The sequence below is a fragment of the Arachis stenosperma genome, chromosome 6 (genome assembly GCF_014773155.1).
Source record: "Arachis stenosperma cultivar V10309 chromosome 6, arast.V10309.gnm1.PFL2, whole genome shotgun sequence".
Lineage (NCBI taxonomy): Eukaryota > Viridiplantae > Streptophyta > Magnoliopsida > Fabales > Fabaceae > Arachis > Arachis stenosperma.
In genome coordinates, this window is record NC_080382.1 from 5,506,363 (window position 1) to 5,523,668 (window position 17,306).

The 17,306-nt window shown below is 33.5% G+C and overlaps 1 protein-coding gene across 1 annotated transcript; it reads left to right on the forward strand.

The window, feature by feature from the left end:
• The first annotated feature begins 14,394 nt into the window (after positions 1–14,394).
• On the forward strand, positions 14,395–16,254 carry LOC130933532 (protein FAR1-RELATED SEQUENCE 5-like). The gene has a single exon (XM_057863163.1). The coding sequence runs from the start codon at positions 14,395–14,397 to the stop codon at positions 16,252–16,254; it is 1,860 nt and encodes a 619-aa protein (XP_057719146.1).
• Positions 16,255–17,306: the final 1,052 nt, after the last annotated feature.

Genomic DNA, 17,306 nt, shown 5'->3' on the forward strand with positions numbered 1-17,306 from the left:
ATTAGATATAGAAGGTTCTTTTTATAGGCATAAAATTGATGAATAGAATTGATGTTATGACCGTTTGGTCATTAAGATAGAAATGATGGTCATTAAGTCGGTAATTAAGGTATCAGTTACAAGCAAAAGAATGAATGATAGTTAACGCCGAGTTATAACTCATAATGCATAATAAAGACTGAGTTATAAGGTGACGGATCACATATTACTGTTCTCATCATACTGTTCAATCAGTGATAACTGTTTTACGTACTGTTTTGTGTATAGTTTAACATATATTTTTATGTGTTTTGTGCATGTTTGATTATTTCGAACTGAGTTTGTATAATTAGAAACTTTCACTGTATTTCAAGTAAATCCGCGTGTAACTGGTGATGTTGTTCTTGAATATTGTTCTTGTGCTTCTAGTGTCATTTTATGCATGTTTGGTTGACTTGAATATCATTTTGAACTCATATTATGTCATGTAATTAACAAATAATAGAGGTGTATATGGCTGATATTTCAGTGTATATCAAGTGAATTTGAGTGTAACTGGTAATGTAGTCGTATCCTTGGTGTAACTAGAAACAGAATATTGTCCTTGTGCTTCTGGTGTCATTTTATGCATGTATGGTTGACTTGAATATCATTTTAAACTCATATTATGTCATGTAATCAACAAAATAATAGAGCTGTATATGACTAGTATTTTGGTGTATTTCAAGTGTAATTGGTGATATAGTCCTATGCTAGGGGTGTTCATGGATCGGATTATATCCGCAAATCCGCGGTAAATATCCGCATCCGATCCGAAAATTTGCAGATCCGATTCGATCCGATCCGCATATTGATCGGATCGGATAGGATCCGATCCGCACCCTTTACGGATCGGATCGCGGATATCTGCTCTACATCCGCATATCCAATTCGTGGATTCGGAGATCCGCATATATATATATATATATATATATATATATATATATATATATATATATATATATATATATATGTTTGGTATTATATTTACTTGTTTGTATGTTTTAGTTAGTAATTATTATTTATATATTGCATTATTTTATTTTTGTTATTTAGAAAAAGTTTGATTAAAAATATTTTAGGAATAAATAAATTTAAAAGTGTGAAAGAAATATTTTTATTGAATTTTTTACATAAAAATATGATTAAAAAGAGAAGGTTCAATTATGCGGATATATCCGATATCCGATATCCGATCCGATCCGGATCGGATCGAATCGGATAAAAAAAATACGGATATCATATTCGATCCGATCCGATCCGATCCGCGTATAGCCCTCATATCCTTGGCGTAACTAGAAATAGAATATTGTCCTTGTGCTTCTAGTATCATTTTATGCATATTTGGTTGACTTGAATATCATTTTGAACTCATATTATGTCATGTAATCAATAAAAATAATAGAGCTATATATGGCTGGTATTTCAGTGTATATCAAGTGAATTCGAGTGTAACTGGTGATGTAGTCGTATCCTTGGTGTAACTAGAAATAGAATATTGTCCTTGCGCTTTTAGTGTCATCTTATGCATGTTTGGTTGACTTGAATATCATTTTAAACTCATATTATGTCATGTAATCAACAAAATAATAGAGGTGTATATGACTGATATTTCGATGTATTTCAAGTGATTTCGAGTGTAACAGGTGATGTTGTTATCTATTATCCTTATTTTTTATTCCTTACAGTAAAAATGGCAAGCAAGAACCATGCTGCACCAAAATATAATGTAAGCACATATATCTTAGACCAACTCAATTTTTCCTTGTATAAATATAGTTTATTTAAATGATTCTCGTTTGTTTTACAAAAAACTCGTGATTTGAGATGCTCGACAAGACTCTTGCATGATAAGTTCCAAAATATGAGCAATGAAAAGAAGACCATCGTCTAGGAATTGGGATTTGATGGTTTGATGTACATCCCTCCAATGAATGTGCCGTATTGTTAGTGTTGCAAGTGTGAGGAGTGTTGAAGTTAGTCCCACATCAAAGAAAGCATGGAAGAGTGAGGAGTTTATAAGATGAGAGACCCATTAACTTGACACCTTAAGGTTTTGAGTTGGATGTGGTGTCTTTTCATCTTATATTCTCTCACTTGATTCCTCCCTGAAATCTCCCCGGTGGTCGAGAGCTCTCCACGGTTGGCCTAACAAAGTGGTATCAGAGCCGATGGTTTAATCGGTGGTTTAAGGAGTATTCAAGGTGAAGCATCGAAAGTCTTCCCAGCAAAGGTGGTCCGGGCAGTGTGTCCCGCGGTGTTTTGCGGCGGTGTGATGGATGAATACTCGTGGTGGTGGAGGAGCTAGAGGGGAGTTGATGCTTGATGTGGAGGCTCACACTTGAGGGGGAGATTGTTAGTGTTGCAAGTGTGAGGAGTGTTGAAGTTAGTCCCACATCAAAGAAAGCAAGGAAGAGTGAGGGGTTTATAAGATGAGAGACCCATTAACTTAACACCTTAAGATTTTGAGTTGGATGTGGTGTCTTCTCATCTTATGTTCTCTCACTTGATTCCTCCCCGAAGTCTCCTCGATTATCGAGATCTCTCCACGGTTGGCCCAACAAAGTGGTATCAGAGCCGATGGTTAATCGGTCTGGTGGTTTTAAGGGGTATTCAAGGTGAAGCATCGAAAGTCTTCCCGGCAAAGGTGGTCCAGGCGGCGTGTCCCGCAGTGTTTTGCGGCGGTGTGATGGACGAATACTCGTGATGGTGGAGGAGCTAGAGGGGAGTTGGTGCTTGATGTGGAGGCTCACACTTGAGGGGGATATTGTTAGTGTTGCAAGTGTGAGGAGTGTTGAAGTTAGTCCCACATCAAAGAAAGCATGAAAGAGTGAGGAGTTTATAAGATGAGAGACCCATTAACTTGACACTTTAAGGTTTTGAGTTGGATGTGGTGTCTTCTCATCTTATGTTCTCTCACTTGATTCCTCCCCGAAGTCTCCCCGGTGGTCGAGAGCTCTCCACGGTTGGCCCAACACGTATAAGTTCTTGAAAGAGTTGACATATTCCTTTGATTTGATAAAAAACACATTGGACACCTGGTACAATGTATTAAGCATCAACTAGGAAAATATAGGAGCTGTTCTTGGCTTGAATGTATCTGGTAAATGATTACATAAATTGATATACTTGTATTTTTTGTAATCTATTCTTTGTAATATATCCTTTTGAACTCATATTATGTTATGTAATAAAAAAATAATAAAGGTGTATATGGCTGATATTTCGGTATATTTGAAGTGAATTGGAGTATAATTGGTGATCTTGTTTTACTGCTTTTGTAGGGTTGCTCTTTCCAAGCAAAGTTAATTTTAAAGAACTTAGTGAGGAGGACAATGAAGTTTATAGAAGCTTCCAAAGCAAAACATTGAAGCAATTGACAGACTCCATGATGGAGATTGGTGTTGACGGTAACGAAGATTGGCTTAAGTTCAAGAGGACGTTCATCCTCTACATTCAAATGTCGTTCTTATTGCCGACAACAATAAACAAGGTTTCTCCCGTCCACATGCCGTCGATTTTTCGTGTGGACACCATACGTGAGTGGAATTGGGGTGGTCATATCCTCGACTTCCTCATCAAGGGCATAAGTGTGCACATATTGAAAAAAAAAATCCGTTGATGGCTGCCTCTATGCTCTCATGATTGTATACTTTCATGAATCCAAACACAAATACAAGCTAACGGATACAATTCCTAGACCACCCTGGTTGCAGCACTGGACTAAAGAGTTGCTGCTTGAGAGGATAGAAACTGAAATTAAGGGTCATATGGTAACTCAACAGAATTCTTTCTTTAATTTCAGTGTATTTATTTTATATATATATTATGTAAACTAATGTTTTATCTGTTTTAGGGCCTCGTCAAGAAGGCACAACTGAAAGAGAAATTAACGAGAATGAAATAAGAAGAAAAGAAGGATAAAAAGAAGAAGACACAAAAGAAGAAGGACACTTCTTCAGAAAGTGATAGTGGTACTAACTCTGAGTCTGATTCTGAACAAGACTTAGAAGAGGCACAAAAAACAAGAAAATAACTAACAAAAAAAGTAAAAAAGTAAATATTATTTTTTGGTGTATTTTATCATTTTCACTATGTTTATTACCTCATGATTGTTTGTTGTTCATGATGGTATCCAAAAAGAGGAAGCACATTGTTCAGGATTCATCTTCGGAAAGCCAAATTGAATCTGATGATGAATAAGATTCTGAAATTATCATTGGAATGTCATATTTTCTATTTATATCAAAATTTTATGTATTAACAGAATGTCTCTAATTTATTGTCAGAAGTGAAGAATTGGAGCAAATAATAAAAGAAAAATTAAAGAAAAAAGTTCACAGTCTTGTAAAAAAGTATGCATTACTTTTGGGGTATTTTATCAATTTTGTTGTGTTTGTTTGCCTGATAATTCTTTGCTTTCCAGGATGCAATAAAAAAAGAACATTATTAAGGGTTCATCTTCTGAAAAAGAAATTGAATCCGATAACGAGTAAGATACATTGTAAAGCTATCATTTTTTTATCAAAATTTTATTTGTTAACATAATCTTTTGCATGTATTATCAGAACTGAATAAACACAAGAATTTTTAAGAGAAGCAAAAAAGAAGAAAACAAATGATAAGTCTGTAGAAAGGTATGTTACTTTTCGATGTATTTTGACAATTTTACTGTGTTTTTGTTGGCTAATGATTGTTTGCTTTTCCAGGATGCAAGAAAAAAGCACAGATATACCAGAAAGTGGGCTCTTCCACAAAAGTTCACTATGATTTTTTCCAAACGTAAGATCCTTTATTTGATAAAATTTCCTGAATTCTGATGTAATTAATTTCTCTAGTTTTACTGAATAATGTTTATTTTGTCCTTAGAATGCCGAATGTAAACTTGGCAAGTGAAAATGATCTTGTCTTTCAAACACATACTGATTAGAGCAGTGTAAATAAGCCAAGTGATAACATGTAATTTCTGTTTCTATTGCCATTTTCTTAATTCTTGTGTTACTATGTTTTGCAACTATATAAGTTCTCCTAAAACAGAGATTGTGTTTCTATTCAATGCTTGAGGTGTATTCTGAGATTATTTCAGTGTATTTTAGGTTGGGAGAATAAGAAGAATCGTTCAATGAACCAGCTCAAGAAAAAATGATTGTTCTTCAAAAAGAGACCCATTCACAATCCAAACCACTCGACATGTGAGTTTTCCAACTTATTTTCAATATTCTATTATCCTATTTTAAGAAACTTTATTAATTTTTTATTTTTGTCTTCGTTAGACTTCCACTTTAAATATGTACACCTCTATAAGAGACAATAATACCAAACCCTCTACAAAATCAACCAACCCCTGCAAAGTCTCCCAGTGAAGAATTTAAAAAAGAAGCAATTAATGCATAAGGAATAATACTTTTGAGCCAACAAATCCTTCTAAAATAAGTTATATACAATATAACTCTCTTTTAATATTTTCTGTCTATTCTTATACTATTTTATATGTCACCATTCAGTCATCTACCCCCCTCAAGCCACTGCTACATTAATGATGGTTGCCAAGACAGCATCATTTGTAAAGCATGACGTTCCTGTGCCATCGTTCAGCCTTGGCTTTTCTGAATCGATTTAGGAAGATACACTGACTCAGGAGGGTCAATCGACAGCTAAGAAGGAAAAACTCAAGAGAGCTCGATATTGGTTGAAGAATTAGAAGAGCTGGTGGAGCAGGTTGTAAATACTGGGGTTGTGGTAGCGTTAAATTTTGCTGAGAATAAAAGTCCTCCACACCAAAAGGTGCAGCCTGTGAGCTTTGATGACAAGTTCCAAACTCTTGTAAGGCGGAGCGAAATAACAGGCAACTTTAAGGAAAAATGCTATTTCTGGGCCACAACTCTCAAGACCTATGACAATACAAGCAGTAATGAGTGGGACATATTATTCATCCTGAACCATCAACATCCGCTAGAAATAACAAAAGGGCACTTTGCATCTTTAAAGGCCAATACATATATTGAAAACCTGGTAATATTAGAATAACATTAATGATTTTATTATGAGTTGTTGTGCTATATATATAATAACTTTGGATTTTTTGTTTTTTTTTTTTAGATTGTCTCTGCAATGTGTCTTCTTTTGAACAAAAAAAAGAATTAAAAGATTTGAAAAACAAATATACTGTCTCCCCCTTGATATTGTGGTAAGGTATAGTAATAAATTTAAATTTCAGTGTATTTTATAATGTATTGTGTGTTATAACTGTTTCTTTTAGTGTTATACAAATTTCGCATAATATGGCTTTGGAGAATCATAAGGGCAAGTTCAAACAGTCAAAAACTAACAAGCCTAACACAATTCTTTCATTAGGTGTCAATTAAACTAAAAAATTATTTTCTCTGGCCAAAATTTAGATATTTGTCCCAGTTTGCTACGCGGATCATTGGTGGATATAGATGGCGGATGTTAAAAACAAGAAATTTCATATCCTTGACCTGTTTCACAAAAAGTCTCCTTCGAAAGAAAGAACCAACTTAATAAATTTGTTGTAAGTTACTTCTTTTTTTTTTCTATAAATTCCTTGGTTTCTGTCTATTGTTAGCAATATAAAAATTTGCTATAGCTCTGTTCGAAGTAAGGTGTACTATTGGATCATTTTGGTGTAGTTTGGTTTTAAATGTAGTCTTTTTTGTATTTTGTATTTTTTTTTAGGGCTACCTGATTTGAAGGATGAAGGTATTTGCTAGAGGACAACCTCTGACGAAAAAGGATGATGAAATTAAAGCACCATATGTTAACATTGTCAGCCAACATGCCAGGTATAAATCTTTTTCTCTAAGAAATTGTGTTTTTTCTTATTGTCCTATTTTATTTTGCTAGATTATTTTTATTTTTAGCTACGATTGTGCCATTTATATGATGAAATGGCTCGAGATAATTGAACCACAAAACATCAAAAAGAGCAAATATGAATGGGACAATTGGACACATGTAACTTTCTTTGAAAGTAGATAACTCTATATTACTTTACTAAATTAACAGATTTTAATAAAAGAAATTTCTTTAAATTGTAGGCAGAAGTCAATCATTTCAGAGTTGAATATGTTTCACTGATTCTATTTGATGAAATGAATCGACTCAGAGATAGAGTCATTCAAGAAAGTGAAACCATCAGATTGTCTAAGCCTTCTGCAGCATTATTGAGTCCTTATTGTGAATTCCGTTCAGAAGATGTCAACAGTGAATAGTTTGAATGTTGTTGACTGTTAAACATTGTGTACTAAATTGTCTGTTTGAACACACACTTTCTATAAATTTTCTTTGCAAAAATAAACTTTTATGAATTTGTCTGTGCTGTATTCAAAACAAATAAATCTCTTCAGATAGTTCAAAATACTAATTTTCAAACAAACAACAACATCTCAAAATATAAAAAAAACAAAGAAAACATAAAAAAGAGCAATACACTAAAAAATGTTCATTGGTACACCGAAATAGAGTCACGCTACACTAGAAAAACTATCATATGCTACTGAATCTCTAAACTGATAATTGATAACATGTCCATGATATTGGCAGGAATTTGATTGCACCACTGAACCATCATAAAAAAGGTTCAACTGCAAAAAATAAAATCATATATTAGCAAAACTATTAATAAAAATAAACTCAATTATCCCCTGTTTAAAGAACATCACTTTTACCTCGCTTAGAGTTTTCGTTTTCTTTTTCTTTGTAGCATTTGCGATGTTTTTTTTTTGTCTTGGAACCTAGTCTATTTTTGGGACGTCCTCTTGTTCTCACGCGTGGAGGGTTTTGAAGCTCGTTAATATCTTCCAAGAAAGCATCTTCGTGAGATAACAAACATTTTTTCTTACCTTTGGCTTTGTATTCTTGCATCTCAACCATCATATTATCGTAAGTGCCATGCAGAATCGCAGTCAGTTCCTTAGATTCTGATGCAAATTCACAGATATTTTATGATCGAAACACCAAATCGTCAAATCTCTTACTTGTTGGCTCCAACAGAGGCTCACCGTGGCTGCTCTTGATACGTGTGTGCCTCCTCTTTACGTTCTTACTCCATCGTTCCAATATATATATCTCAGTGATACTTTATTTACTCGCTCAAAGCTTAACGCGCTTAGAGAGTGATGGCACAATATCCCTCTTGACTCGAATAATAAGCACTGGTATTTAACTTCAGCTGATACCCTATCGTATGTAACCGCAAACTTGTTGAATGTTGGGTTAGAAACCTTTTCTACAACTTCATATATCGTATAGCCTAGAGCGGAGTGTGTTGATCTTGTGATGCAATTCATCTTTTCTCTAAATTGTGCTTGGACTTTCCTAAACTTTTCATAAGTATACACATGTTGAGATTGAGATTCTATTGAAGATTTTGTTGCACATGGTATGACGGTATGAAAATTTGCAGCATCCGATTCTCTCTTTCTCTACTCTCTACTACCTAGGCAATTATCGTACTGTTTAACGAATTGGATAAGTGAGCTGTTCCATGTAATGAACTTGTTAAAAAAAGAATGTATGCTCTCGCTCTTTTGTGTGCTTCTAATCCTGACCTAGAATTGGTGATCAAGATAAACTAGAATTCATAAATGATGACTTTCAAAAAGCTCTGCAAAAACACCTAAAGAACTAACATACACCGAAAAATATGCAATTTACACCTCTACTGCACAGGCAAAACACATACTGAAATTAACAATATCACTTAATCCTAATAAAAAACAACATTACGTGAAGGTTACTTGTTGTCCCTAAGACCATATACTTCATAAAAAAATCATTCCAATTCCTATCAAATGATTCTTTTGTATGAGAGTTCCAAACAACATGACTTATCTCGTGTTTGATTTTTTCGTGTCGCTTGTAGCCATTTAATTTATTTGGAATATTCTTCATGATGTGCCAAATACACCACCGGTGAATTGTTATGGGCATACAAGCCTCAATAGTCCTTTGCATTGATGCACATTAATCGTAAGAATGCCTTTCGAAGCATTTTCTCCCATGCAACGAAGCCAACATTCAAATAACCATTTGAATGATTGAATATCTTCGTTTTTCATCAAAGAACATCCCAAAAGTGTTGACTGACGGTGGTGATTCACCCCGACAAAAAAACTAAAAATCAGATTATACCTAAATACGACGATATAGAAACAAAATCGTTAATACACCGAAATAATATCTCTTGACACTGAAAATAGTACCAAATACACATAAACCAGAACAGCATATTACCTATTTGTATTGTAAGTGGTATCAAATGAAATAACATCTCCAAAATACTCACAAGCAGTCCTGCTTCTTGCATCTGCCCAAAAAGCAATCTTAATCGACTGATCAACCTCAAGTTCAAGCTCGAAATTTAAATTTTGTTCTTCTCTTTCATTCTTAATAAGTATTTTCCAAATTCTTTTGCATCCTCTAGTTCTGAAACATTTCGCACTTCTCTCTTGATGTAATTTTTAACATCTTTTCAATAAAACTTAACTCACGATGACCCCCGACTGCTGCGACAAATGATTGGTTTATTTTGCTTGGTCTGATTTTGGCTTCCTTGTTATTCTCTATTGTACATCGTACATACATGCTTAGTTCTATGTGTTGTTTAACCATCTCTGCTTGATTTGCACAACAGAAGTGTGAATGATGCAACACAACTTTTGAAATGATCCAAACACCAACGTCCTTCAATATGTGTATATAAATTTTGTAGGACAATTTAATCTAGTTGAGGGGTTTGTCTTCTCAGTTGGAGATATGTTCGATTTCCATTTCCCCTCTCTGCTACATGTAATCAATTGGTTCTTAATTTCATTTTCCTTCTTATTTGTGCTCTGAATTCTTGTAGAAAAATCTGCAACTTTCGAATAATCTTTGTAGAATTTTGCAGCATCTTCAAACATGTTAAAAGTCATCCCAACCTTTGGAACAAACTACTCATCAACATCGCATAGAAACTACAAAATATACCGAAAATAGTCCACTATACACCATATTAAAAGCCAGCATACACCGAAACTCATCATAAAAAAATAATAAAATCAGATTCAGAACTCATCATCAAACAAAAACTAAAACGATTCAACTATAGAATCATAAACTACAAAGAAACTACATTATCTAGATTCAAACCACACCTCACTACTTGATTCGATTCAAAACAATAATACAATTCACCCTCGTGCAATTGAAAAGTCAGAACCTGTAAATACACCGAAAAGATCCCACAATATACCAAAATAGTTCTGATATACACCGAAACGAGAAATACAACAGATTCATCAGAACTATTACATTACATTTAATTCAAACCATCAACAATGAACATCAATTTTCACAACATTATTCAGTTACAAAATCATTAACTACTAACAAAAATATTAACTAGAATTAAACCACACCTCAGCCATTTCATTGGATTCAAAACAATAATCCACTTTGCTCTGGTTCAATTGACAATCTGAATTTGAATCATTCATTATTTTCAAAACTAATTTTAAAGCTTGATTTCAAAAACGAACGTAGAGAACAAAGGAAATTGAGAAAAACGAAGAAAGAGAACACACAGAAACAAAGAAAAAAACACAGAGAACACAGATATGGAAGATCGAATATGCTGACGAAATTCGAAAAAGAAAACAAAATCCTTTTGAAAAATGCAGTTATATATTCATGCGTTGATTGAAAATTTGGTTAGATTAATGGCGCGTGAGGTGAATTAAGTTAAAAAGACTTGTATAGACTTATATCAAAAAATAACTTGTATATGGAGAATATTTATTTTACGAGGAACAATCTCAACTATTAGTGGGTTTTTTTTTATAACATATACCAAATAAAGCTAAAAAAACATGACATGTATACAACGAAACAATACAAGTAAATATATAAATACATAATGATTTAATAATTATTTTTTTTATAAAAATTTACATAAAATTGTCTTTATATAAACAAAATCAATAATTAAAAAAGATTAAATATATATCTAATTAAATTAATATTTAATAATTTTTAATTATTAATTTTATAAATAAATTTTTATTTTAATTTTTTAAAAAAATCAAATTTCTCTCACTAATTCTTGCTTCCAAAAAAATTCACCCTCTACAACTTTTGTTAAGCACACACATGGATAGAAGAATTGAGAAATTTTAGTTCGTTGACCCATATCTTTTAATATTATTTATCAGAATTTAAAAATTGTTGAGCAATGGATATTATATTCGATTATGTTACGAATACATTAAAATTAATTATTAAAATTAGTTAATATAAAATATATGTTAAAATATAAATTTATATTAAAAATAAATTAAATTATACACATAAATATGTTAATAAATAATTTTAATGTACAAAAAATATTTTTTCTACTACACAAGAAAATAAAGAGGGGCCGGAGGGGGTGCTTAATGGGTTAGGAGGATGACTGATATTTAGTTAAAGGAAAATTTCAATGAATACTAAAGATTAATAAATCATTTGTGTGTATATATATATAATTATTATATATATTTTTTAATAAAATAATCAATCTCTAAATAAAAATTAAATTTTTATAGCTGAATAATCAATTGTTTTACAAAAATCAATTATGTATTTTTATATAAAAGCAAATTGATAGCTAAGTTTTTTTTGTCTATATAACATAGTTATTTAATTTAAGCAAAGTAATATTGTTATTATCTTTCTAGGCTCAGGATTCGGTGGTCCAGGAATCTTTGGACCACTTAGTGGTCCAAGTAGAAAACATGTTTTTTAAGATTTTTTAACAACTGCTACATAGTTCTTTAACTAATTTTAATTATAAATTGACCCATATATTTTATATAATTATAAAAATAATTTTTTATTTTATAAATAATTAATTTATCATAAATCTATCATGTTCATTAACAATCAAATACAAAAACAATTTTTTGGCCATTACAATCGATTAAAATATTAAATTTGATTCGTGTCGTTCGCGAGGAATCATAAAATTGTGTTTTCTGCGAAAACCAATCGATTGGAATAATGAATCAATCGATTGAATTATATCTCAATCGATTGGATTACAGTTTACCACTAAACAATCGATTGAAAATTGCCAAAAGCATGATTTTCGCATAACTCAATCGATTGATCATACGATCTAATCGATTCGATCTAATCGATTGAACGATGCATAAAAATTGGATTTTTGTAATTCAATCGATTGTTTAGAATTTCCAATCGATTGAATGCTTCAAAACAACCTGAGTCTCACCAAATTCAATCGATTGCTTTTGTGACTCAATCGATTGAATTTATCCAAACAATATGAATTTGCCAATTTCAATCGATTGTAGTGTGTGTGAGTTCAAATTCAATCGATTGAAATGATAATTCAATCCATTGGAACACGATGTATTACGTCAGTCTTGTTTTCGTTTTTAAAAATTATCTTCTTATTCATCTATCTCATCTTTAAAATTCTATCTTCCTTTTTTAAGGTTTTATTTTGATTTAGATACTCTAATCTTATCTTTTCCTTAATATTAATATTATAAATTAGTGAATAATCCATCACCAATTATTCAATCCTACCATTAAAATCGTGTATCATTCTCTTTATAAAAAATTTCATTGTTTTTCTTTCGAACATCCATCCATCTACTGAATATCTAATTTTTCTTATTTTTTATCCGTCTATTTAATATCCACTTTTTGTTCATCGTTAATTGACAATCACTGTTGCAGCAATCAGTAAAGGTCCAATCAATTTTTTTCATTGTTCAGAAAATAATCCATCGTTTTGATTACAAAATCGAGGTAAGTGGATAGAATCTCTAATTTTCCAATTATTCGTTTCGATATTTTATTCGTAAAATTGATTGTGTAATGAAAAAATGTTTTTTTTATCTTTTATTAACTGACAAGACATTGAGAATTACTAAAAAGAAAATAGATGTTATTATTTTTTATTACTAATTAGCTAGCAATCAGGGACGGACCTAGAGGGGGCGAGTAGTGGCCTGGACCCCCCAAAATTTTAAGAAATTATACTTATATATACGATTTGTGTTTAAAAAATAAAAACAAATATTAGGTAATTTAATAGTTTTATATGTATTATTTTTCACTATGTAATAGATTTATGTCTTAATTGTTAATTCATTAATATTTTTACCTAACTAATTTAATATCATACCCTCAAGTCTTTGTACCTTTCAAATTAGTTTTTATATAATAATTTTTATGTTTATTTTTTTAAAAATCATTTGTTTTTTTATATTAATATATTTAACATTCATATTTTTATATTAATAATAACTTAAGTAGTTATGCTTTGGTAATCACATATACTGTAGATATTATTTTCTTGTAAAAATATTAATTCTTCTTCTAAATTCACATTGGTAAAAGAAAAATTTTATAAAGATATCGTATATCTTGTATTCTACAATGGTACCGTGTCTTTCAATTAATTAATAATTTATAATGTATTTTCAAATTTTTTAAAACTTTTGAAAGAATGAATTTTAATTAATAAGATATGGGATCATTTTTAGCAAATCCCGTTATAAATTATATGGTATTTTATAAATTTGTAATGTACAATTGTTAAAGTTATATTTTATTTATGTAATTATCATATTAAAAATAAAATTATTGGAAAAAATTATAATTATATGTATCTTAATAAATCTATTAAAAAACTAACTCCAATAACTATATGTTAATTATTTTTATAGATTAAAAAAAATTATATAAAAATTGGCACCTCAACATTAAAATCTCTGGATCCGTCCCTGCTAGCAATATACGAATCTATCTATTTTATGTAATGTTATAAGATGGAGTGTACTGATTTTTTTTTCATTGGACATTTTAAGATGTCAGGTATATTTACGGACACTGAGATGAATGAGCAATACCAGGAGGACAATGACTTTAACCAACAAGAAGAGCTAGTAAGTGACCAATATATGATGGATGAACAGAATGAATTCGAACAAGATTTCAGAGATGAATTTATTGAGGGAGCGTTTTTTTCTGAATCTGATATGTTAGAAGATATCCTTGAAGCCGCTTATGCGGTTGACTCCGTGCAAGACATTACAACTTTGAAATTTAGTGAGAATTTTGCGGAGAAAATTGACAAATACCACTTTTCTACTTTGCAGCTTGCATTTGATTTTTATATGAAGTACTCAAAGTCGAAGAGCTTTAGTGCAAGGAAGAGCAAGACCTTCAAGAATAGTACTGGCGAGATATACAAACAAAAGTTTGTATGCCATAGGCAAGGATTCAGGATGGAGAAATATTACACGATGGAAAAAAAAGAAGAAGGAGCCTAGATTGGAAACAAGAACTGGATGTGAAGCCCGAATGGATGTTAAATTTGTACCAGAAACTGGAAGGTGGCATATCTTTTATTTCTCTGACAAACACAACAATGATCTATTGGATACACAATTCAGTGCTATGTTGCCTGCCCACAGAAAAATGTCAGAGGCAGATATTATGCAAATGATGAACATGCTAAAGTCAGGGATTAGCACTTCACAGATATTTGGTCTTCTAGCTAGTCAAGCAGGCGGGTATGAATTTGTTGGCTATGGTCCCAGAGATATGTACAATGAGATTGCTCGGCAAAGGCGTCAAATTCCTGGTGATGCAGCACGAGTGTTGAAGAAGTTGGAGGCTATGCGGTTGAAGGATCCACAATTATATTTCAAGGCATGTCATGATTCAAGAGGTTTGTTACGTAACTTGTTCTGGTCTGATGGGATTAGCCAACTAGACTACCGACTCTTCGGGGATGTTATTGCTTTTGATGCTACGTACAAGAAGAACAAGTATAGTTGTCCATTAGTCATATTCAGCGGGGTTAACCACCACAACCAAACAATTATTTTTGCTGCTGCGTTAGTTGTGGACGAAACTACTGATACATATATTTGGCTCCTACGTCAGCTCATGTTTGCAATGAAGGACAAGACCCCGACCTCAATAATAACTGATAGGGCCATGGCGATTAGGAATGCAGTCAGAGTTGTATTTCCCGAAGTCAGACATAGATTATGCGCTTGGCACCTTATTCGAAATGCAACTAGCAATGTTGGAAGTCCATCATTTACATCTAAATTCCAAAAAATTATGTTGGGAGACTATGAGATTTCCGTGTTTAAGCGTAAGTGGGTTCAGCTTATTGAAGAATTTGGCCTTGAGGATAAGCCGTGGGTGATCAACATGTACGAAGAGAAGCATATGTGGGCTACTGCATATATAAGAGGAAAATTCTTTGCTGGCTTTAGAACTACCTCAAGATGTGAAGGTTTACACTCAGTTGTTGCAAGGTATGTGGGGTCGCGGCATGATTTGACAAGTTTCGTAGAGCATTTTCAAAGGTGTGTTGCACACTTGCGCTTTAAAGAATTTAATGCTGATTATGAATCTACACGTGGGGTGCCCGTTATGCAGACTTGTATAGAGCTGCTAGAGAGATATGCTGCTGAGTTATACACTCATGAGATATTTCGTTTCTTTCAGCCATTTTTTTCTAGAGCTGGATCAATGCGGGTGCTAAACATAGAGAATAACGATGATTGCATAAAGTACATTATGTGTAAGCATGGGAGGCCCGATTTTATGTGGACTGTTGATTTTCGTCAAGAAGAAATGATCTTCATGTGTACCTGTTTAAGAATGGAGTCATTTGGAATTTCCTACGAACATATTGTGAAAGTTATGGTTGACAAAGACATTTGTGAGATTCCCCGGTCATTGGTATTGGATAGATGGACAAAAAAGGTTAAGTCAGCACTCATTGATCCAAGTGGGTTCACGAGGGATGCTGTTATTATTAGTCGCCAAAGTGCCTTGATAGAATTTTCTAAAAAATTGGCTGCTGTTGCTGCTAAAGTACCAGGGAGATATGAAGAGACACGTGACCTAATTATGGGATTGTACTCATCTTACAAGGCTGCAAACGAAGGCACTAATCAACCTCATTCAGGTGTAGCTAAAAGTAGCAATCCGTATGCTCATCAAATTGGTGTAGGCTCAGGACAACCATCTAGGAAGAAGCGGCAACGTTGTAGTGTTTGTCAAATGGAAGGACATAAGAAGACAACATGTCCTTGGCAAAAGGACATTGACAACAATGTTATTGAAGATGAAGCTAATGGTTCAGATGATGGCGACGTATATTCAGTACCGACGGCTGAGTTAGATAGTGATAATTAGCCACCTCCATATACTTAATATTTTGCGGAATGAATCAGTTCCATAGTTGTGTTTATTTATTTTATTGCACTATATTAATGAAATTATATATAATTCTTACAATAGTCGTGCGTATGCTCTTTAGATGAAATAATTGCCAACTGAATATCGGTTTGCGAAAAAGGGTAAAAAAATCGCTCAAACCGGCAATGTAAACGGTCTGGTTCAGTATTTAAAATCGTCAGATTGAAAACCATTGAAAATTGTTGAACCGGCCGGTTTGATCGGATTGTGCTCTCTGACCGGTTCAACAATAGGACGCCGGTCTGATTAAAAACAACACCAAACGCGTAACGCGTCAACCCCCCTTCCCCTAAAACCTTCCCCCCTTCGTTCCTCATTCAGAATCAGAATCAGAAAAACTAGGGGTGTTCAAAACCGATCCGGACCGAACTAAACCGACCAACCGATATGAAAAAATCGAAAACCGAAAACAAAAAACCGAAAAAATGTGTTTTGCAGTTTTTTGCGGTTCGGTTCGATTTTCGGTTCTAAACAGGAAAATCTTAACCGAACCAAACCGAACCGGTTTAGTAAAAAAACCCTTAAAAACCAACCCACTCCCCCCACCCCCACCCCACCCCACCCCCAAACGGCCAAACCCAATTCCCTTGAGCGCGATTACTGAGCAGAAGTGAGCCCTAACCCCACGCCTCCCACCCCCAATCCAAAGCTCTCAGTCTCAGCCTCTCACCATCGCGCTCTCCTCTCACCGTCGCGCTCTCCTCTCTGCAGTGGCGCACGACACTCGCACCACAGCCTGAACGACGCTCGCACACAGCGCACGACCCTCGTCCCTCGCAGGCTCGCACCCAGCGCCAGCAATAGCAGAGCACGAGCCTCCTTCCTCACACCCAGCAGTAGCAGAGCCCGAACCTCGCAACCTCGCACCCAGCAGTAACAGAGCCACAACCCTCGCCAGTCGCCACCCACAACACAGCACCCACCAGTCACCGATTCAAGTCAGATATGGAGCCCGAGCCACCGAGTCAGGTATGTGATTTGGTTAAATC

What these genes read in the sequence shown, in the direction of transcription:
- LOC130933532 (XM_057863163.1), top strand. Translation starts at nt 14,395, where the DNA reads ATGGATGTTAAATTTGTACCAGAAACTGGAAGGTGGCATATCTTTTAT.